Source organism: Scyliorhinus torazame, chromosome 17, assembly GCF_047496885.1.
Source record: "Scyliorhinus torazame isolate Kashiwa2021f chromosome 17, sScyTor2.1, whole genome shotgun sequence".
Taxonomy (NCBI): domain Eukaryota; kingdom Metazoa; phylum Chordata; class Chondrichthyes; order Carcharhiniformes; family Scyliorhinidae; genus Scyliorhinus; species Scyliorhinus torazame.
In genome coordinates this window covers 50,144,228-50,166,377 of record NC_092723.1, presented here as the reverse complement: position 1 = coordinate 50,166,377, position 22,150 = coordinate 50,144,228, and the positions used below count along the sequence as shown (strand labels likewise).

General features: G+C 44.4%; 1 protein-coding gene across 9 annotated transcripts in view; it reads left to right on the top strand.

Moving 5' to 3' along the window:
- Positions 1–22,150, top strand: part of LOC140393867 (troponin T, cardiac muscle-like) — a 78,650-nt gene that overhangs the window by 14,786 nt on the left and 41,714 nt on the right. For 3 of the 9 annotated variants that reach the window (XM_072480411.1, XM_072480407.1, XM_072480406.1), the window contains exons 4-7: positions 5,942–5,962; positions 10,813–10,854; positions 11,522–11,551; positions 14,067–14,093. In XM_072480411.1, the coding sequence (XP_072336512.1) occupies positions 5,942–5,962; positions 10,813–10,854; positions 11,522–11,551; positions 14,067–14,093 (120 nt within the window). The remainder of the gene's footprint in view (positions 1–5,941; positions 5,963–10,812; positions 10,855–11,521; positions 11,552–14,066; positions 14,094–22,150) is intronic. The other 6 variants (XM_072480413.1, XM_072480412.1, XM_072480409.1 and 3 more) reach the window with 3 other exon arrangements.

Here is a 22,150-nt window from a genome sequence, read left to right as displayed (position 1 = left end):
CTGGAGATATTGGTCAGTTTATTCTCCAAGTACCGTGGTGGAGGCTCCGGTCTCAACCTCCATCTTTTGTGGACGGCCATTGACCATTACTACTATTGTATTTTTGGCTACTCTGCCAATCTTTATATTATTCAATCTAAAGATGTTTGATCTGTTTTATGTGTTACCTTCCATGCTGTGCACTGGAACTGGATTACTGACCCTGCTTTCACTGGGCAGGCCCTCCTATTCCTGCACTAACACCTTACATGGATTTGGATTTGTTTATTATCATAGGAACAGTGAAAAGTATTGTTTCACACACAGTTCAGACAGATCATTCCATACATGAAAGAAAACATGGGGCTGACATAAATACACAGTGTAAACACATAGACATCGGCATTGGGTGAAGCATACAGAGTGTAGTACTACTCAGCGCAGAAGATGTGTGAAGGTATCAGGTCGGTCGATAAGAGGGTCATCCTGGTGACAGCAGGGAAGAAGCTGTTTTTGAATCTGTTAGTGCATGTTCTCAGACTTTTGTATCTCCTACCCAATGGAAGAAGTTGGAAGAGTGAATAAGCCGGGTGGGAGGGATCTTTTTATGCTGCCCGCTTTCCCAAGGCAGTGGGAGGTGTAGACAGAGTTAATGGATGGGGGGGGGCAGGTTCGTGCAATGGTCTGGGCTGTGTTCACAACTCTCAGTAGTTTCTTATGGTCTTGGGCCAAGTAGTTGCCATACCAGGCTGTGATGCAGCCAGATAGGATGCTTTCTATGTGTACCTGTAAAGGTTGGCAAGAGTCAATGCGGAAAAGTCGAATTTCCTTAGTTTCCTGAGGAAGTATAGGATTATATTGTGCTTTCTTGGTCATAGCGTTGACGTGGGTGGATCAGGACAGATTGTTGGTGATGTGCACACCTAGGAATTTGAAGCTGCCAACGATCTCCATCTCGGCACCATTGATGCAGACAGGGATGTGTACAATACGTTGCTTCCTGAAGTTACTGACCAGCTCTTTCGTTTTTCTGACATTGAGGGAGAGATTGTTGTCATTACACCACTCATGAGGTTCTCAATCTCTCTCCTATACTGTGACTCATCGTTGTTCAAGATCCAACCCACTATAGTTGCGTCGTCAGCAAACCTGTAGATGGATTGGAGCCAAATTTTGCCACACAGTCTTGTGTATATAGGCAGTACAGTAGGGGGCTAAGTACCAAACCTTGTGAAGCCCAGATATTGAGGACAATTGTGGAGGAGGCATTGTTGTTTATCCTCACTGATTGTGGTCTATGGGTCAGGAAGTCGGGGATCCAGTTGCAGAGGGAGGAGCCAAGTCCTTGGTTTGGACCTTTGATCTGAGCTTGGCAGAGATTATAGTATTGAAGGTGGAGTTGTAGTCAATGAAAAGGAGTCTGACGTAGGAGTTCTTGTTGTCAAAATGCTCCAGGGATGAATGCAGGGCCAGGCAGATGGTATCTGCTGTGGACCGGTTGAGACGCAATGCAAATTGCAGTGGATCAAAGCATTCTGGGAGTATGGAGTTGATGTCACTCATGACCAACCTCTCGAAACACTTCATAATGATTGATGTCAAGGCCACTGGATGGTAGTCGTTGAGGCACGTTAGCAGGTTCTTCTTTAGCACCGGTGTGATGGTGGTCTTCTTGAAGCAGGTGGGAACCTTGGAACAAAGTAGGGAGAGGTTAAAGATGTCCACGAACACATCCGGCAGCTGGTCCGCGCAGGATCTGAGTGCACAATCAGGGCCTGTCGCTTTCCGAGGGTTCACTTTCAAGAAAGTCAATCTGACTTCAGAAGCTGTGAGGGTAGGTATGGGTGTGTCTGAGGCTACTGGGGCAGTTGACAATGGTTTGATGGTTTCCTGCTCGAACCGAGCATAGAATGCATTGATTTAATCGGGGAGGGGTGTATTGCTGCCAGATATTCTACTCGGCTTCACTTTGTAGCCCGTTATGTTGTTTAAACTGACAAGAGTCCGTGACTCTAGCTTAGTCTGATATTGTCTCCTGGTACTCCTGATGACTTTGCGGAGGTCGTACTTGTATTTCTTGTACAGGTCAGGGTTGCCTGTCTTGAACGCCTCAGAACTGGCCTTCAGTAGGGAGTCAATCTCCCGATTAAGCTATGGTTTCTGGTTGGGGAACTTATGTACTTCCTTCTACAGCACACAGTCTTCTACACACTTTCTGGTGAAGGTCTGTGACTGTGGTAGCATACTCGTTTAGGTTGTTTGCTGAGTTCATAATCAGAGAACATACAGTGCAGAAAGAGGCCATTCAGCCCACCGAGTCTGCTCCGACCCACTTAAGCCCTCACCTCCACCCTATCCCCATCACCCAATAACCCCTCCTAACCTTTTTGGTCACTAAGAGCAATTTATCATGGCGAATCCACCTAACCTGCACGTCTTTGGACTGTGGGAGGAAACCGGAGCACCCGGAGAAAATCCACGCAGACACGGGGAGAACGTGCAGACTCTGCACAGACAGTGACCCAGCGGGGAATCGAACCTGGGACCCTGGCGCTGTGAAGCCACAGTGCTATCCACTTGTGCTATTGTGCTGCCCAAATATGTTCTTAAATATTGACATTAATATGTACCCTTTTCTACCACAGGCAAAACACCCAGCTTCTTTAAATTGCCACTTCCCCTGGGAATAGGGGGACTCCCCCCCCCCCCCCCCCCCCCCCCACCTCCACACCCATACACGCATCAATAATGCACTTCACTACTCCTGAGCTGCTGACTGAATCTTTTATATCTTTGCATTCACTTGGTTTCTGCATTTCTCAGCTCATTAAACCCCATGCTCTCAATCTTGGCATCGCTGCTGCCAGCAGATCGAGTGGACTTTGCCGCCCTGCGCATTTTGAAGCTCCAGAGAGCCTTTTCCTATGCTTTCCATAACTAGAGCAACCTACAGCATTTTCTCAGGCTTATCCCAGCGTCTGCCAACAGTTTCTTCTGTAATGCAGTATAATTCATCCCACACACTAGCTGGTCTCTGAACAAAATGTTCTACCATTTGCCTTAACCAGGCGACAAAGGCTTATATTGGTTCTCCAGGGGTTCTTGTAGTCAAATTGAATGTATACCTTTGTATAATTATCGAGAACTTCGGATGGTAATGCCCTTTCACAAGATCTACTAATTCTGTGAAAGTCTTTGCATCAGGGCATCTCGGGATGTTAAACACTTGATTAAATTATAAGTTTGGGCTCCACAGGCTGTAATTTGTATGATCGTTCTCTTCTCCTTCTACCTCATTTAATTTGCCTGGAAAAAGTACTGCAGACGTTCAACAAATTGAATCCAATCTTTGGAGTTAGGACCAAATTTTGTTGGCTCATTGGTTGCAGATAGGCTTGACTTGAATTATTTGAATGTGAGGTCTGTTTCCTCAAGGCATTTGATAATCTGAAAACTGTGTTGACCACAGCATCAGTTTTAGTGACACCAAATTATGACAAGCAATTTAAGGTGGCTATTGATGTGGGTGTTGCTGCTGTATTATTACAAGCGGATAATGAAGATCTAGAAAGACCTCTTGGTTACTTTTCCAAAAAACTAAATGTTCACCAAAATAAGTATTCGATCATCGGAAAGGAGATGTTGAGTTTGGTATTGGCATTGCAACATTTTGACATCTATGTTGCTCACAATTTATCTGATACAATTGTTATACAGACCATAATCCATTGAAGTTTCTGGGGAAGTTTAAAGATCATAATGCAAGGCTGTTTAGATGGAGTTTATTACTACAACCATTAAACTTGAAATGTACATGTAGCAGGACGAGAAAATGATTGTAGATGCTTTTTCACAACTTTGAGATGTAAGAAGAATGAAACATTTAAAGTTGGGAAGGAAAGACTTAAATGGACCATACTATTGCATCAATATGACGAGATATGTATCTGATAGCGTAACGATAGTGTTTAGCAAATAGTTCTATTTAAAATTGAAAAAGCATTGGAAAATGAAGCCATCTCTTCATATTTCTGGTTCATTTATTTTAGGGGGGGGTGTGATGAATGTAAGAAATTGTCTTATTTTATATTTGCTATTTTCTTCAGTAATGTTATTAAAATATGGGTTAAGATGCATATATACAGTATGACTGCTCGAGCGGTGATTATGGTGTGGTAAAAGTGAGATAATCATTGATTTTCAGGGTGACACTTTCTGCTAATAGATCTTGAGAACCATTTACTTGTTTACAGATAGCTAGCTAATGAAAGACGCCTGCGGTGTAGATAATTTATGAGGGGTATTGTGTTTGGTCCTGGCTAAGCAAACCAAGGGACATCTTGTAAGTAGAGACAAACCTTATGCTTTGGGTACAGATGATGTAGTTAATGGGACCAGTCAAATCTGTCTGAAAAATTAGTTGATTCTGGAACTCTCATCTGAACAGAGGTGTTTCAGTTTGGTCCTGAAAGGTCATCTCTACAAAGATTCTGCACAGAGAACAACAAGAACAAAACTGGTTATTAACATTATTCATGAGTGGCATTTAATGTAAATTGGATTGCTTAATTGGAATATAGTGACAAGTTTAGGAACTAAGTTAAAGTTTTCTTTTTTACTGAATGTTAACTGTAAAGTCATTTATTTGTTGCTAATGTGGTTAATTCTGTGTTTAAATTAAAGTTTGTTTTAATATAAAAGATGCCTATGGATCAGTGTTATCACTCCTGTGGTGCAGTAACATTTCCTCACAGTTTTACAAATTGCAAATAGTTGGGTTCTCAACTGGAATCCTAACACTTCTTTTGTGTGGCGATTTGAAGGTGTTTCCGATGATCTACGTCACCAATATAATATCTTCATGATTGGTACACACCAGGTTTGACCAACAGAAAACTATTTGTTGGAATAACTATAACAATAACACAGTGCTGCGATACACAGTACTACTGACTTCTACAGCTCCAGGATCGAATCTGCTGGGAAAGCCCATGCTCAGCTCCAGGGATTGCGCACTATGGCCTGACTGGCTGATGGGGTCACATGAGCCTTCAAAACCTCACCCCTTTAAGGGGGCAGCTACAACACTTCCCCCTTTTTTTCAGCTACTTATTCAACCTACTCTTGAAAGTTCTGAAGGTTTCTGTTTCAATCACTAGTGTAAACAGTGCATTCCACAGCCCCCCTGTGTAGAATAATTCCTCTTGTTCTCTGCCCAATTTTCATCTTGTATATGTATTTTCTTATAAAGCTGAAAATGAAAGTCAGGAGGGTGTGGAATTTGACTGAACCCAGGTCATCCGTGTCCTGTCAGGTGTTGAAAGATAACATCCCTCTGTTGCTATCTACTCTATCCCATTACTTCATAGGTGTGAAACACCTCCATTACATTGTCTTGTAAACTCCCCTGTTCTCAAGGGAACAAACAATTTATAAATCTGTTCTACTCAGTCTCCTATTGATCAATATGGTGTACTTGTTCCTTTTAATAATGTCAAAATCCTATTAGCATTAATTTAGCAATCTGAAGAAATGAAGTGTTATATTAATTGAAGTTGGTCAAAGCCAGATGATCCGTAATGTTTGTCCAACACAAAAACCATTTGGGTAGATGTTTCAGATTGTTTAGGCAGAATTGGCTCTGACTAAACCACTTCCTTGAAGATTTCCAAGATTTCTATTGATTTTTATAGGCCAGCCCGATCTCTAATAATTCATTTTTGTTGAGGTTAGATAGAATAATACATTATTTTCGTTTGCACCATTTAAATTTTGGACCTCCCATTTGCAATCCATTTTTTATTTTAGAAGTCTTAAACTTCTGTCGATCACTGCATAATATTGTACTCCTAGCTTTGTATGAATATATATTTTTTTTTTTTTTACAATCCTGTTTTTAAATTGTTACTTGACAATATGGGCTGAATGAAAATTTTAATTAATAAAACTATCCCCCCTACAGAAGAAGAGCATGAAGAAAATGGTAAATAGATTTTTAACTCATTAAATTTGCATGGCAAACAACAAATCTGTTAATGTTTATAGTTCATTTCATATCCAATTTAGAAGTGTCCCCACATACTTATTGATGTTTTGTACACTTCCCATCTCTTGTATTAGTACAACTGATTAAAATGGTGATTAGCTGAGCCTGGTTCTGTTTTGAAGGAGATGGTGTTGATGCATGACAGTGAATGTGATTGATTAACTACCTAAGGCAAATAATTGCACCCTCCCAGTATAAAAAAGCTTCAGTAAAACTTAGTCAGGCTGTAGCGAACACACTTGGTGGGGTTTTCCAGCCCCGCCTGGCACCAGGATTGTCCTGTCCTGCGGAATGTCAATGCACTTTTGGCTGGGCTGCCGACTCTCCTGCAGTGGGTCCCATCATGGATGGTAAATACTGGCCACTGTGTTAAGAGATGAAGCTCATACTTTATAAAAATTATTTTTAACATTATATTATATAGAGACTAATATGATGTTGAGGACTACTGTAGTCAGCCTCGAGACTTTAGATGAGGAAAGGAAACTATGTTTCCCCATTTTCAGTTGTTGCAATCTCCAGAGAGGTCCATAATTTTTTTAAAGAGATTTTATTTCTCAATGATGAACTCAATGGATCACACGGCAAGATTTCATATTTTAAGATTTTTACTGTAACAAACAAACTGAAATCAACATTGGCAAAACATTACTTCAGAGGGAGCTAATACACTGAACTACAATAAAGATACCCACTTAACTTCCCAACATGATTAAAAACCCTATGCCACATTTGTACATATTGCACTCGCAACAGAATTGCAGCATTTACTGGAAGCAGTCAAAATATTACTTGTAGTTCCCACAGGCTCACTTTACTGCCCTTCATCGAGTCATCCAGTGCCCCTCAAAAGTAATTTCCCTCAATCTTCTAAAAATCCTCAAACCAATTTCTAGCAGCACAAATCATCCCAGCGACTCCTCCTCCTTGCCATGCTGGGATAAATCTTTCAGTGTCTTTAAACCTCTACCCATCCCATTCCCTTTGTCAAAATGCTCCCACCAACATTCCATCTAGCAATTAATAGAGAAGAGTCTTTCCCTCTCCTGTTTGCAGAAGTTCTTCTCGCTGTCACTTTCTCTCTCTCAAGTGAGAGAGGGAAAAAGAGAGAAAGAGTCTGTAAGTAAACCTGCTGATCCTTTCTTTGTGTTCCTGGGTGAAAGCTGACACCTGGGGCGAAATTCTCCCGAAACGGCGCGATGTCCGCCGACTGGCGCCCAAAACGGCGCCAATCAGACGGGCATCGCGCCGCCCCAAAGGTGCGGAATACTCCGCATCTTTGGGGGCCGAACCCCAACATTGAGGGGCTAGGTCAGCGCCGGAGGAATTTCCGCCCCGCCAGCTGGCGTAAACGGCCTTTGTTGCCCCACCAGCTGGCGCGGAAATGACATCCCCGGGCAGCGCATGCGCGGGAGCGTCAGCGGCCGCTGACAGTTTCCAACGCATGCGCAGTGGAGGGAGTCTCTTTCGCCTCCGCCATGGTGGAGACCGTGGCGGAGGCGGAAGGGAAAGAGTGCCCCCACGGCACAGGCCCGCCAGCGGATCGGTGGGCCCCGATCGCAGGCCAGGCCACCGTGGGGGCACCCATCGCCCCGCGCCCCCCCCCCCCCCCCAGGACCCCGGAGCCTGCCCACGCCGCCTTGTCCCGCCTTGTCAAAAGGTGGTTTAATCCACGCCGGCGGGACAGGCAATTTATCGGTGGGACTTCGGCCCATCCGGGCCGGAGAATCGAGCGGTGGGGCCCGCCAACCGGCGCGGCGCGATTCCCGCCCCCGCCGAATCTGCCGGTGACTTCGGCAACCGGCCGGGGCGGGATTCACGCCAGCCCCCGGCGATTCTCCGACCCGGCGGGGGGTCGGAGAATGACGCCCCAGGGTTTCAATAGGTTTTGACCTGGGACTCAGGTCCCCCAAGGCAACTAGTTCATACAATCTTATGGTTGGGCAGAATGATTAGGAGATCATGTACCTCTCCATTTTACCTTGAATTAAAAGGCACATTTTAAAACATAGCTGTCTTTTGGAGGTACGTGATCTCTAGCTGTCAAAACACAGTGAGAGTCTGCATACAGTCATACTCCAAATGACGGAATCATCTACTAATATCTCTGGTCCAAGCTTATAGTCCTAAGATGTTTACCACTAAGGCAGGCTGGAACAGTACCGCAACTTCTGGCGATTTGACTAAATGCTGAAATCCAATGCACCTGAATATGCTCCAAAGGAGCTCATGCTGATTATGCAGCAGGGACCTATCATTTGGTAGCATGGTAGCACAGTGGTTAGCACTGTTGCTTCACATCACCAAGGCCCCAGGTTCGATTCCCGGCTTGGGTTACTGTCTGAGCGGACTCTGCATGTTCTCCCAGAGTCTGCATGGGTTTCCTCCGGGTGCTCCAGTTTCCTCCCACACGTCTGAAAGACGTGCTGTTAGGCGAATTGGACATTCTGAATTCTCCCTGTGCGTACCCGAACAGGCGCTGTATTGTGGCGATTAGGGGATTTTCACAGTAACTTAGGTGTAAGCCTACCTGTGATAATAATAAAGATTATTATTATTATAGTGGACCTGGGCTGATTGCTCAATATTTACACAACTTTTTAAATTGGTTATTTTAACACTGCTCCTTGAAGGCACTGAATGCATCAGGAACGTATCTCTTGGAGTCATCAAGAGTGTTAAAACAGTCCTGTTCCTCGAGCTCCTGGATGTCAACACCCTCAGCCCCCCTTCCCCATCCCTGGCACCCTGGCTCCTTCTTCAAGTACTGTTACTGACGTCAGCCGGACTTAGGTGTTGCTGGGTGCCAGATGGAAAAAAAAGAGTTAAAGTGCTAAATAAGTTGATTTTAAAATTTTCCTTACTGCTGTTTTTGAAGCTATTGAGTGTTTATTCTAAATTTCTGCCATTTAAACCTATCTAAATCCTTGCTATTTGATCAACTGTGCATTTCAATTATGTTTGATCCTTTATTTGAGCTTAACACAGTCTTGTCTGCAGTGAGCCCTACTCAATGTGTAGCAGCTGTTCTGTTTGTAACTCCATGGGCGCGATCTTCCCAAAAGGGAACAAAATTCCCGAGCGTGTTTAGCCGCCGCGCGTTTCCTGGCACTCGCAGTGCCGAGAAACACATGACTATTCAACGAGACTTGCTTTGAATAAGGGGCTGAATGGGGAATGGACGGCCACGACCGCACAATAGCTCCGCCCGCCGGAACTGCCCATTGTAGCGAGAGATTGGGACGCTGCTTTTAAATGACGTCCCGATCTCGGAGGCTCCGAAGAGTCCGCAAGCTCTCCCCCCCCAAGCCTGAATGCAATATGGGAGGGTCCCCTGCCCCTCCCCCGCACCCCTCAACACCCATGCCAGGCAATCGCGCCTGATCACCTGGCAGTGCCAACCTGGCAGTGCCAGCTGGGCAGTGCGAGGCTGGCACCAAGGTGGCACTGCCAGGGTACCCAGATGGCACCAGCAGTGCACAAAGGGCATGCAGCGGGGGGGCCTCCAATCCCCTTGGAACCCCACGGGTGCCGTTCCATCTGGTCCCCGTTTGTGCGGACCAGTACTAAACGGTGCTCGCCCAAGGTCATCGAGGCGAAGGGATTGAATCCCAAGCTTCAGGAACCTTGGGAAACTGCACATCTGGCCGGAGGATCGCACCCTATAGGAGAGATTCTGAGAGGAATTCTTCCATGCCCTCACTGGTGGGTTGAATGGCAAGATCGGGGTCAGAGGTGCGGAGGGAGAAATTGGCGGGAGCCAAAAGATCGGTTCTATACCGGCATGTATTTCCCAGAGGATCTTTCACTGATGCCCACTATGGTGGATCGGGAAACCCTCTGGGGCACGGCTTAAAACTGATTTGCATAGTATTAATGTGACACAGCTGAAGGCCAAACCAGAATCATACCTCCAATCCCGATGCTCTGTGATGTCAGTAGGAAAGCATGCTGGTCCATAATATGTCTGGAGCAACGTGGCTCATAGAAGTTGGACTCACCTGAAAATTCCTGTGGCTGCGACTGTAGTTTGCATTAGAGACTGCCAGCAACTCTGGACTCCGGAGACTACAGCAGTGGTTAGGGGGACATCTGCAGGTGGATCTTCCAGATTCAGTGTTATTGAGGAGGTCCATCTTCCAGCCCCAGAGTGTTGCTGGCAACCTATCTTCTTTCTCAGAAGGTCCACCTTCAAGCCACAGAGTGTTCCCAGAGATCCAGCTTCTTCATCAGGATGTCCGTCCTCTTTCTTTAACTGCGGTTCAGTGACATTGAGCATCTTTTAAATAAGGCACCCATACATGATGGCAGGTACAGGCATGTCTTGTGACATCAAGCCCACCCTGTCATGAAACAAAACACTAAACCTCTTGATGTATAATTAATGAAGTCAGGGCCGGGAGATATGGCGTGGTTTCCTGCCGGCCTCTGCAACGGGAAACACTGGCCATTTCTGCCCCGTCACGGAACTTAGTGCCAGATGGGAGAATTCTGTCCTCTGAAAACCCCCGGATATTTTCATTAGTCCAGTTGCAAATGTTTATCACCTTTTAAGTAACCAATCATAAGACTCCTGACCCTTTCAGCCCTAGTTTGGCAAACCCCCTCTTGTCGTCACACAGTTTTATAACGAGCAAGAAATTGGACACAAATATTAATTATGTAATAATAAACACTCCCCCTCTAAAATGTCTACTGTAACTCTGAGCTTTATGATGTAATCTTGCACCATTACGTGTAAAGCACTAACCATTGCAATTGCGTTGTTTGAATGCTCAATGTTGTAGAAGATGAAGAGATAGAAGAAGAAGAGGTAGAAGAGGAGCAAGGTAAATCATTTTATTTTCAAATTTACCCTTTTTATTGTTACTTTATTTGTATCTGATCTTTTCTATCAAGAAAAGCCTGTGCATAAGATAGTGATCCAGTTATAGCACTGATGCCTAAAGACGCATTTAACTACAGACACTTGACTGGCATTGAATTATGATTGACAACTTTGTCTTGCAATTCAAGAACAAAAGGAATGCAATCTGTGTTGTTTCAGTTGAGAGGGTGGCTGATGGAACCTTTGCTAATGTCACTCGAATGCTATTTTTGCCACATCAACTGTGGAACTCAGATCCCCAAGGGGTGGGATGGAAGTCCTGAGGATTCAGTTTAAATTGACTTTACCTAGCAGTCCCAGCAACATTAAGAAATTTGACATGGGAGGCCTAAAATGGGAGGAGTACATTACATTGAAAATAGTGTCCTTCCCTCTGGTAATGTCTTTTTGCTAAAAAAAAAATGATAACCCATGAATGTGAATTATCCTGTGCATAACATCATCTCACTTTTACTAAGTTACAAAATATTGCAATTCCAATCTGTTGACTAACATTTACACTATAGCATAGAAGGGGAATTGAACATTTCTGTCTTAAAACATCTTATCAAATGATAAGCACCAACATATATTTGAATTGACCCCTTTTGCTTGAACATTTATTTCAGCTGATGAAGGGGAAATAGAAGATGGAGAAGGTAAGGTGTAGACCCAAACTGGGTACCGCTTTTATTATGTGTTTTTGTGTTTGACAAATTGCATATTCTGTTGCTTAATAATGATGCAAATGATATGTGGCTACTGTAGTCTCCTACCTTCTTTCCTCCTTCCTCCAAGAATAATGCGTATTATAGCAAATTCTACTTCCAAACAGAATAATAATAGCAAATACTTCATGTTAAGGTGGTTGTTTTGCAGAACTCATCTATGTTTTCTGCTGCAGAATTCCTTTCCCGTTTTGTATTTACTGCTAAGGTCCTAAATCCAGAGATAGCCAGATGATACCACATTCATATTGTAAATGCATAAGCTTGCACTTAACAGGAAACGTTTGCCAAAGGCCATGCTGCTCAGAATATTAAGTTAATGAAGCTACAGCTGGGTGAAAATATACTGCAAATCTGGGGACGCAGCTCATTTTCATACTTTGTGGTGCCATTATTTCAAATACGAATGACCTTTCTGAGGTGAGACAAAACATTTCCCAGCGATGGACTGGGTGGTGGGTGCTGATGGAAGCGGGCGATGTATTGCCCCCTGTGGAATTTGAAGAGTATTATACAAAGCGCATACAAAGCTGCTCACTGGATCTCACGCCAACTCTCAAAAGTTGCAAGATTTAACACTCACAAAGTAATGCCATGAACACAGCTGCAGAGAACAAAATATTTTTTCAAGTGTTATAATCTCAGCAACACTTCTGTCCAGCAATCCGTAAAACACTCCGGGGCATGAGCGATGCGACTGCTATAGAAAGACAACTGATTCTTCCGCCACTTACCATTGCTGATAAAAGATTTAAAATCATACATTGTCGCAATTAAATTCATAAAGCATGACTGCAAAATCTGCTTGAGCTGCACCTTTATTTGTTCTGTTTAGCCCAAGGTCTTTTCAATCATCAATGTAACAAGTTGAAAGCTGAATCTTAATCTTCCAAATACATGTACATAAAACATAATAGAAGTTATAAGTGTCAAAAGATCAAAGTTAAACTGAATGACTACTATTACTTCAAACTAGTAATTCATTATTTAAGGTTAGAGATGTTTGACTGAGTGAGTTGTAGCTTTCAGCTTTTTGCACCTATAAATGGAACAGCTCCCTCGCGCACTCATACTCCACTTTGAGTAATGATTAAAATCAATTGTAAGAATGTAAAGAACCCAGTTCTGCTGTTGACTTATTTCACAGTGTAACGAGAAAGTGGAAGAAATGCCTTTTGTAATCATAGTTTAAGAAAGTACAAAGAGAAAGCAGGCTTGAGGAATTCAAACTCTTTTATTCGTTGAATAAATATAAAAAATGTACTTTTGTTGGAATGACGTAATGGATTAACTGGCATAAAGTCATTGTAGAAATAGGAAATAATGCAGCAATCCAGATTATAAATGTTAAAGAATCATAGATCATAGAATTTGCAGAAGGAGGCCATTTGGCCCATCGAGTCTGCACCGGCCCTTATAAAGAACACCCTGCTCAAGCCCATGAAATCTACCCTATCTCCGTAATCCAGTAACCCCCACTTAACCTTTTTGGACACTAAGGGCAATTTAGCATGGCCAATCCACCTAACCCGCACATCTTTGGACTGTGGGAGGAAACCGGAGCACCCGGAGGAAACCCACGCAGACACGGGGAGAACGTGCAGACTCCGCACAGACAGTGACCCAGCCAGGAATCGAACCTGGGATCCTGGAGCTGTGAAGCAATTGTGCTAACTACTATGCTACCGTGCTGCCCACATGACAATTTTGCAGTCAGTGACAAAGCTTTGGTGTTCACTGCTTACCTTGAAAGAAACTGCTCACAATGACCTAGCAATCCCTGTGTCACAGATTTCTCCTTCCCTAACTTTAGTTCAAATCTGGTATCCATCAGCAGTGTTGGCATCAGGTACGCAGCCAATTGAATTGAAGAATTTTCACAGGCAGTAAACCAGGACATTAATGGCACAAATTACGCTTCTTTTTAAAATATTATTTTACAAAGGCTGAAATAATTGATTGGGATGTATTCCTGGGATTAAGGTAGAATCATAAATGTTGTTAACCTTTTTTACTGATTGGACAGAATTCATTTTTCAAAGCAAGGGCGTTGTTCAGCAATAATTATGAACTAAGTATGCCGTCAAAACACCCAGTTACACTTTATTCAGCAAGGTGTAACATTTTCAAGGGTTTTTACAGAGAGAGTAGTAGTCTAAAAGTGGAAGTTCTAATCAGTTCAGTGATTGCAATATGTGGCGTCTTCAATGGCCCAACTGTTGGAGAAGCACAGAATAACTGACAGTAGCTTCTAAATTTTCATATTTCACTGTGCATATGCGGAATCCAGAAACTGCTGTTAACGGCTGACAGTTTCACTGTCATTACTATCATAAAATCCGGGCCATTATATTTCACGCTGAATCTCATTTGAGTTGTAAAATTGCTGAAAATAATTTTAGATTATTGTACTAAGTAAATTTTAATTTATAATTTTAATTCCTAGAAGATAGAACTGCTGAAGAGGCTCAAGGTATGAAATACAATAATATTCTGAATTTTTGCTTTTCCTGTGCCTTTGGGCCTTGTCAGATAATTCGAATGGCCATTATTATATATCAAATAAAGCTTACTACTTTCACTACCACATTTCATATTAGGATTCATCCATAACCTTTTGCCTGTAACCGCACAGATGTAGAGTGGACAAAATTGGAGTGGTTTATTGATTAATAAACCATCTTAAATATCGGACGCGATTTAACAAGAAAAAAATCTATGTCCGGTTTTGGGCGCTATTCAATGGTACTTTGTCGTTTGTTTTGGTCTCAAAGAGTTTCTCTCTGTTGAGGTTGCACTTAGAGTAATTTCCTGCTCGCAGGCGGCAGTGCCAGCCTGGCATCCGGGGACACTGGCAGTGCCCCTGCCAGCCTCCCCAGATAGCCGAATGTCTCTAGTGGCCTGGGAGACTCCTGTGGAAACCAGCACCAAACGGCAGCCTAGCGAGGTCTCTCGGGTGCGGCCGTTGTGTCTCAGGCACCAGGAGAATCCTGTGAATGAGCTTAATGGCTCATTTAAATATGCAGATCTGGACCATGCCCAGTAGGGGCGAGATCCAGATCACAAAGTCTCATGAGATTTAATCATTTTGAGCTTTGCAAATCTCACTCTTGCCTCTTGTGAGATTCAACGGATTCGTCCCAACACCAAGCCAGGTGGGCAAGGCTACTAAATCACACCCATTGTATTGTATCTGAAGCCAGGTCAGAGAGAAAAATCATTGGTCCTGTTTCCCCTGTTTACGAGTCCCTTATTCCTCTATCACCCACTCCCGCTTTGAACCTCCCCCTCAATCACAAAAGATATTCTTCCCCTTTCTAGATTCACCGTCAATTCAACAAATCACAGAAAGGTCCAAGTAAAATACTGTTGGCATCTGGTTACAAATATCATCCGATATGCAGCACAGGTCATTGATATTAAGAGCTGCAATGACATAATCCAACGTTAGTTTGGGTATGTCCTATAGATGATCCCACCATGGCTATTAAACAAACCAGAAAGTACAAATTTTACTTCAACAACATCGTGCAATATTGTTAATTTAACAGGAAGATATCAGATTTGTTATTTTTAACACCACGCAGATGATAACATTGATTGCAGTGACTGCCTTAGCCCTCATTAACGTGTTTTTCACATTGCACCACATTGTACACAGTGACAGTAAATTTATATTTGGAGGAAAGATTCAATACTTGCAAACCAAATAAATTGCACAAGATATTTTCCATTCTGTAGAAGTAGAAGACTTTCTTCTATCTCGGTGCATGATATTATTCAATATAATTATTTCATACAAAGAGTGTAGTTGCAATCTATTTTATCAATAATCTCACAAGGTAGAAAGATCAAATGACTCCTGAGCAACAAAGTGGAATGATTGAAAAAAATAGATTGTCACTGTCAGTGAAAAGTGTTGGATCCCTTAGGTGTCTCTGTACAAAATGACATTTAAGAGGTCAGGGGACAAAGACTAATGGTTCACAATGGGAGCTGTATTTTATTGATCAGCAAGTCTGAAGACACTGTCGATTGATGCTTCGCACTACAATATATTTTCAATATCTACTATGCATTACAACTTTATCATGATATTTCAATACCTCAAAAAACACATAAGAAGCACCAAGTTAGAATGAGGTATTTGGTACGTTAAAGAAAGAACAAGGTTGAAGTCAATGGAAAGACTCTTGAGAATCATGTGCAGTGATTCATAATGAGCCCAATCCTGTCTCCTGTCCTGGAAAGGCCTGCTCACAGTAAACTTCCATTTGCAACAAAATAAACAGAGCTCCAGCCCTGACTGCAAAACAAAGGCCATATAACCCAGTTCATCTCATCCACCCTAGAATGAGATATAAGCTATTATACCATGAGCAGAAGTAGGCCACTCGGTCCTTTAAGCCTGCTCTGCCATTTGATAACATTGCCAAAAACACCAACTCAAAAGTACTTAATTGGTTGTAAAGTCAAGAAAGGTGCTATATAAATGTGGGTTTTGCCTTTCTTTCATTACACCTGCATGCAGTTGTCAGAATGACTGGAGCAATGGTGAAATTGGAGGCCCAATGCCGATTCTCGAAGGATAATTAATCACAGGTGTCAGGGAATCAACTGATGTTAGGGAAGTAGCTACAAAGAAACCAATACATTTACAAAACAATTCAACTCTGTAGCTAACCTCTCCCATAACCCCCACCTCCCCATCGGTGCCCTCTCCAACTCTCCCTCTAACCTCACTTCAACTCTGACTCCAACCACCTCTCAATCCCCTGCTAACATCCCTCCAACTCCCATACTTAAACCCCCCTCCAACCTCCCCCACCAATGCTCAGTAACCCCCACTCCCAACTTCCCCCAAGCCCCCACACTCAAACCACTCCCAAAAACCCTTCCAAAATCCCCCCAACCTCTTGTTCCTCAACCTCCAAACTGCACACTTCCGCACCCCTCCAACCTCTCCCCAAAAGTCCCCTCCCAACCTCCGCCAAACTCTTCTACATCTTCCAACCCTCCCACCTGCCCCCAACCTCCTCCCACCCTGCTCAAGCTTCTCCAATCTCCCCCAACCAACCCCTCCCCCAAGCTCCTCCCCCTGACACACACCATCCCATTGGTTTTAAAATTTCAGGGATTTCACTTTCCATTTTTTTCAAGCAAAAACACTCTCCTGATAGTTGCTGTGTTGCTGTTGTTCTTCAACAGCTCCATGAATTTCTGGCAGGCTTTTCAAATAAATATTTGAAGCCATGAAGTTGCCCAGAGGTCAGAAGCAGCAGCACAGCAACTCAGTGAAATTGCCACTGACACCGACAGACCAGCTTGTAAAAGATCAAAAAGCTCTGCCAGCTCTGGCTTCTCAGTCTGGACAATGAGAAATTCCATTCAAAATACAGAACCTGCTCCATCCCTTGCCCTGGGGTCTGGTGCTTGACACCATCTGCACCTGCATTTCTCAGGTCCTGCCTGAGACTTGTCAGTGATTATGGGCTGTATTTTCACTCTCATGGTGGACTGCTGGATTTCCATTGTTGGGAGGGAGGGGCTGCTTTTGGGGCAGGCGGCAAGGAATAAATCAAACCAGGGGCTGTCAGGTGACAAGAAGGGTTATTTAACAGGTCTGCGTTGGTGTTGCGGGGATTCACCCAGTTGTAATAAAATGGTAAAGCTCTCTGGCCTTCCCCTCTCACACCCCCTCACCATCCACAAAATCCTAATTTCCCCCTCACCCCACCCACCCATATGGCTCCTCATAGTGTCCAAACTGAGGTTTGCCAAACATCTATGCCCCCCCATGCCAAGCTACTGCGCTTCCAATGTCATTTACCTATTATACACCATATAGAACCAATGAACCATATAGAGAATCGGATTTGTTTGAAGAAAACTTTTGAAAATCATTCGTTGATAATTTTGCACTTTCTTTTTTTAAATAAATTTAGAGTACCCAATTCATTTGTTCCAATTAAGGGGCAATTTAGCGTGGCCAATCCACCTACCCTGCACATCTTTGGGTTGTGGGGCCGAAACCCATGCAAACACGGGGAGAATGTGCAAACTCCACACGGACAGTGACCCAGAGCCGGGATCGAACCTGGGACCTCGGTGCTGTGAGGCAGCAGTGCTAACCACTGCACCACCGTACTGCCCGAATATCGCACTTTTTGAAAAGAAAACTACTTTTACTGCAGGCCAAAAAAACCAATTGTCCAGATCCTTTGAAGTATCAATATCCGAAACTGAAACCACTTGAAACCTCGTTTTCTTCTATAAATAAACAACGCCTAATCGGCTGAAGAGATCGAAGAGCCGGAGCTGTCAATCAAGCAATACTTTCCTGGGGATCAGGGGCGTCATTCTCCGACCCCCCGCCGGGTCGGAGAATGGCCGTTGGCCGCCGTGAATCCCGCCCCCGCCGAAGTCTCCGGTACCGGAGATTGGGCGGGGGCGGGAATCGGGCCGCGCCGGTTGGCGGGACCCCCCGCTCAATTCTCCGGCCCGGATGGGCTGAAGTCCCGCCCAGAAATTGCCTGTCCCACCGGCGTAAATCAAAGCTGGTATTTACCGGCGGGACCAGGCGGCGTGGGCAGGCTCCGGGGTCCTGGGGGAGGCGTGGGGCGATCTGACCCCGGGCGGTGCCCCCACGGTGGCCTGGCCCGCGATCGGGGCCCACCGATCCGCGAGCGGGCCTGTGCCGTGGGGGCACTCTTTCCCTTCCGCCTCCGCCACGGTCTCCACCATGGCGGAGGAGGAAGTGACTCTCCCCACTGCGCATGCGCGGGAAACTGTCGGCGGCCGCTGACGCTCCCGTGCATGCGCCGCATTTCCGCGCCAGCTGGCGGGGCAACAAACGCCATTTCCGCCAGCTGGCGGGGCAACAAACGCCATTTCCGCCAGCTGGCGGGGCGGAAATCCCTCCGGCGTCGGCCTAGCCCCTCAATGTTGGGGCTCGGCCACCAAAGATGCGGACCATGTCTCTTTGAAAAACTGGCCCAACACCATGAAAATTGTGAAGTGCTAGGACATGCCTATCCCTGCAAAGCAACCGGCCAGGTCAGCAGTGCAGGGTGCGGGTTCATGACCCGAACCAGCCTACACCCTGAAATGACGCTCCTGAAAATCAGAAACCCTAGAAATAGCATTGGGAATCTGCCAATTTCTCCCACCATGGAGTCTCCTTGACTGCAGGAATCTCCATTACAATATTTCTGAAGTTGTGTTTTTGCCAAAGCATTTGAAACACAAGGTACAGTGGAAATAATGTTTGACAATCTTTTTAAATTTTGGCAGGAAAGGTAGCTGTAATTCTTTGAAAGGTTCTCCAATTTAGTCTGGCAACATTCTATATTTCACTTTCCTGCAGCAGAGTTTCTGGAGTCATTGCATACGTGCCAAATGAGAGGCTAGAAATTATTAGAAACAATTCATTGTCATAGTAGTACCAAATAGATTGTGTTGCAAAGTGGGCTTGTCAGACATTTCCTAGCAGAGGGATGGACTAAAATAGACAAAATAGTCTTTCATCATAAAATGTATGTTGGTGATTTTGTGCACAAACCAGACTATAATATCACTTTGTAAACACCAAGATGTTTGAAAGCATGCTGACTTTCAACAGCTGATATCTTAGATTCACTGCACTTCCCTTGGGTGTATTAAAAGCACTTTTAATTAATTAGGAAATAATGGGCGCGGTTTAATGGAAGAAAAGAGAGACCCGTTGTGGGCGCAGGAAGTGGGGTTTTTCCACGGGCAGTGCCGAGAACGACCCCGTTATTAAGCGGGTCTCTGTTCCTTTTTCAGGCCTCAGCGAGGAAGGCCCGCCAAAGCCACACTTACCTTCATTTCCTGCACTGAGGAGCTCCGCTCGTCAATGCAGGAAGGGATCGGGGTGCCATTTTTAAATGGTACCCAATCTCGCAACCTCCCAACGTGAGCCCCCAACGCCCCAACTTACCGATTAGGAGACCCCGTAAGGGCAGAACACCCCCAGACCAGATCCCTGGTGGCACTGTCCGGGTGCCAGGCTGGCAGTGCCAAGGTGCCTGGGTGGCATCAGCAGTGCCAGGGTACCACCCTGCCTGGAGGCCAACCACCCAGAATGTTCCAATCGCCTGGGAGATCCCCCCAGTTGCCATACCCAGGTGGGGGGTTTGATTTGAAAAATGATGATGAGCTCACTCACACATCCACACATAATGATGAGCTCATCCACACATAATCTCATTGATCAGGTTACTGGGTACATTTCAATATGTTTTGTGATGATTCTAATGCCCACAGAAGCTAATTACCCCTGAACTCTGTTAACCCTGAAGCGTGCCATAAGACCGTAAGACGTAGGAGCAGAAGTAGGTCATTCAGTCCATCGAGTCCGCTCCACCATTCAATGAGATCATGACTGGTCAAATATGCTAGCCCTCAACTCCACTTTTCCGCCTTATCCCCATAACCCTTGATTCTCTTACTGATTAAAAATCTATCTATCTCAGTCTTGAACATACTTAACAACATACTCAATCTTGAACATAATTAATGACCCAGCCTCTATAGCTCTCTGCGATAAAGAATTCCACAGATTCACTACCTTCTGAGAAAAGAAATGACCTCTTCATCTCAATAATAAATGGTGACCCCCTAATGCTGAGATTATGCCCTCTGGTCCTCGAGTTTCCTGCAAGGGGAAACAAGTTAATGAAAAGAAAAATATCAGAATATGCACAATACAGTAGCAAACTGTAATCTTGTTTACTATCAACACAAGTGAATAAAAATAGCAAATACAGCTTTTCTTTTACATCACAGTATAAATACGAATGCTCTGGAGTCCGTTATTTAAACTACAAATACATTTATTTGTTTAAAATGTATCTTAACTTTATATCTGCAGAATTCTGCTATGTCACTGTACTGAAGTATTCTGTTGTTTAATTTTATGCCAGACTTTTAAAATGCATTCATGGAGCATGGGCATCATTAGCATGGTCGACATTTATTGTCCATCCAGGCATTGGGGGTGGGGGGAGGGAGGTCAGTGTAATGCTATGGGTGCCACGCCAATCAGCTGACAGCTTATCTTTGGGCTAATGAGGCCCTTATGTAGTCAATTAATAACCCTTAATGGCCTCACCCTACCACCGCAGGATTTAACCAGTAGCAGGACAGGCCCACATCAAGCATCCAATGCAGAGCCTCCACTGTATGGGCTGGTGATGGGAAAAGGGGCTTTTCCTCTTTATTGGACCTTGGACCCATCAGAGACCCCACTCCCAGGTCTTCCTAAATACACTCCCCCACCACCATCATTTACCTTATTGGAATCGCATAGCCTGTCCCAACTCAAACCCCACCCCATTTACCTTTCATTCTGGCTCCATGGTGCCTCGTGATTGAGGGTTGGGGGCTGGGTGCTGTCCCATCAAAGGCTATTGCTCCCAGTGGCATGGCTGGAGTTGGCGAGCTGCCAACCATTTGAATGGCTGGAAATTTAAAGGTAGGACTTCTTGCCCTGGTAAGAAATCCCGCCTTAAATCAATTAACGATCTGATTCTCATTAAGTGCCTGCAAGGAGAACTGCCAGAGCAGGGTGGGCTTATCTGCAATGTTACTGTTGCATGCTCAGGGACACTAGCTCCCCATAAGATCCAACCACTTTAATCGTGCTCTACTTAGTTTCTGTCCCATCATCTAATGGGACAGAGTTTCTTTGGTTACTTTTGTGAGGGCCACGAAGAATCCAGCACGAGTTTGTCGAATAGAAATAAATAACTTGATTTACAATTATATATAGATATATATATACATATATATATATATATATATATATATATATATATATATACAACAGCAGCAGTACTCCCTTGCTGCTCACTTCTCTCTAGTTAGTTCCATACTGGCCAGCTCTATTTATGCAGGGTCCCTGCTAATGATTTCTCCGCCCCCCTCATTCGGGAAGCTCATACTCCCTAAGGATTGTGGGATTAACATTAGTCCCCAGCCAATGGTAAGCAGGCAGTTTATACCTTAACAAAATTGGATTGGATTGGATTGGATTTGTTTATTGTCACGTGTACCGAGGTACAGTGAAAAGTATTTTTCTGCGAGCAGCTCAACAGATCATTAAGTACATGGGAAGAAAAGGGAAGAAAAGAAAATACATAATAGGGCAACACAACATATACAATGTAACTACATATGCACTGGCATCGGATGAAGCACACAGGGTGTAGTGTTAATGTGGTCAGTCATAAGAGGGTCATTTAGGAGTCTGGTGACAGTGGGGAAGAAGCTGTTTTTGAGTCTGTTCGTGTGTGTTCTCAGACTTCTGTATCTCCTGCCTGATGGAAGAAGTTGGAAGAGTGAGTAAGCCGGGTGGGAGGGATCTTTGAATATGCTGCCTGCTTTCTCAAGGCAGCGGGAGGTGTAGATGGAGTCAATGGATGGGAGGCAAGTTCGTGTGATGGACTGGGCGGTGTTCACGACTCTCTGAAGTTTCTTGCGGTCCTGGGCCGAGCAGTTGCCATACCA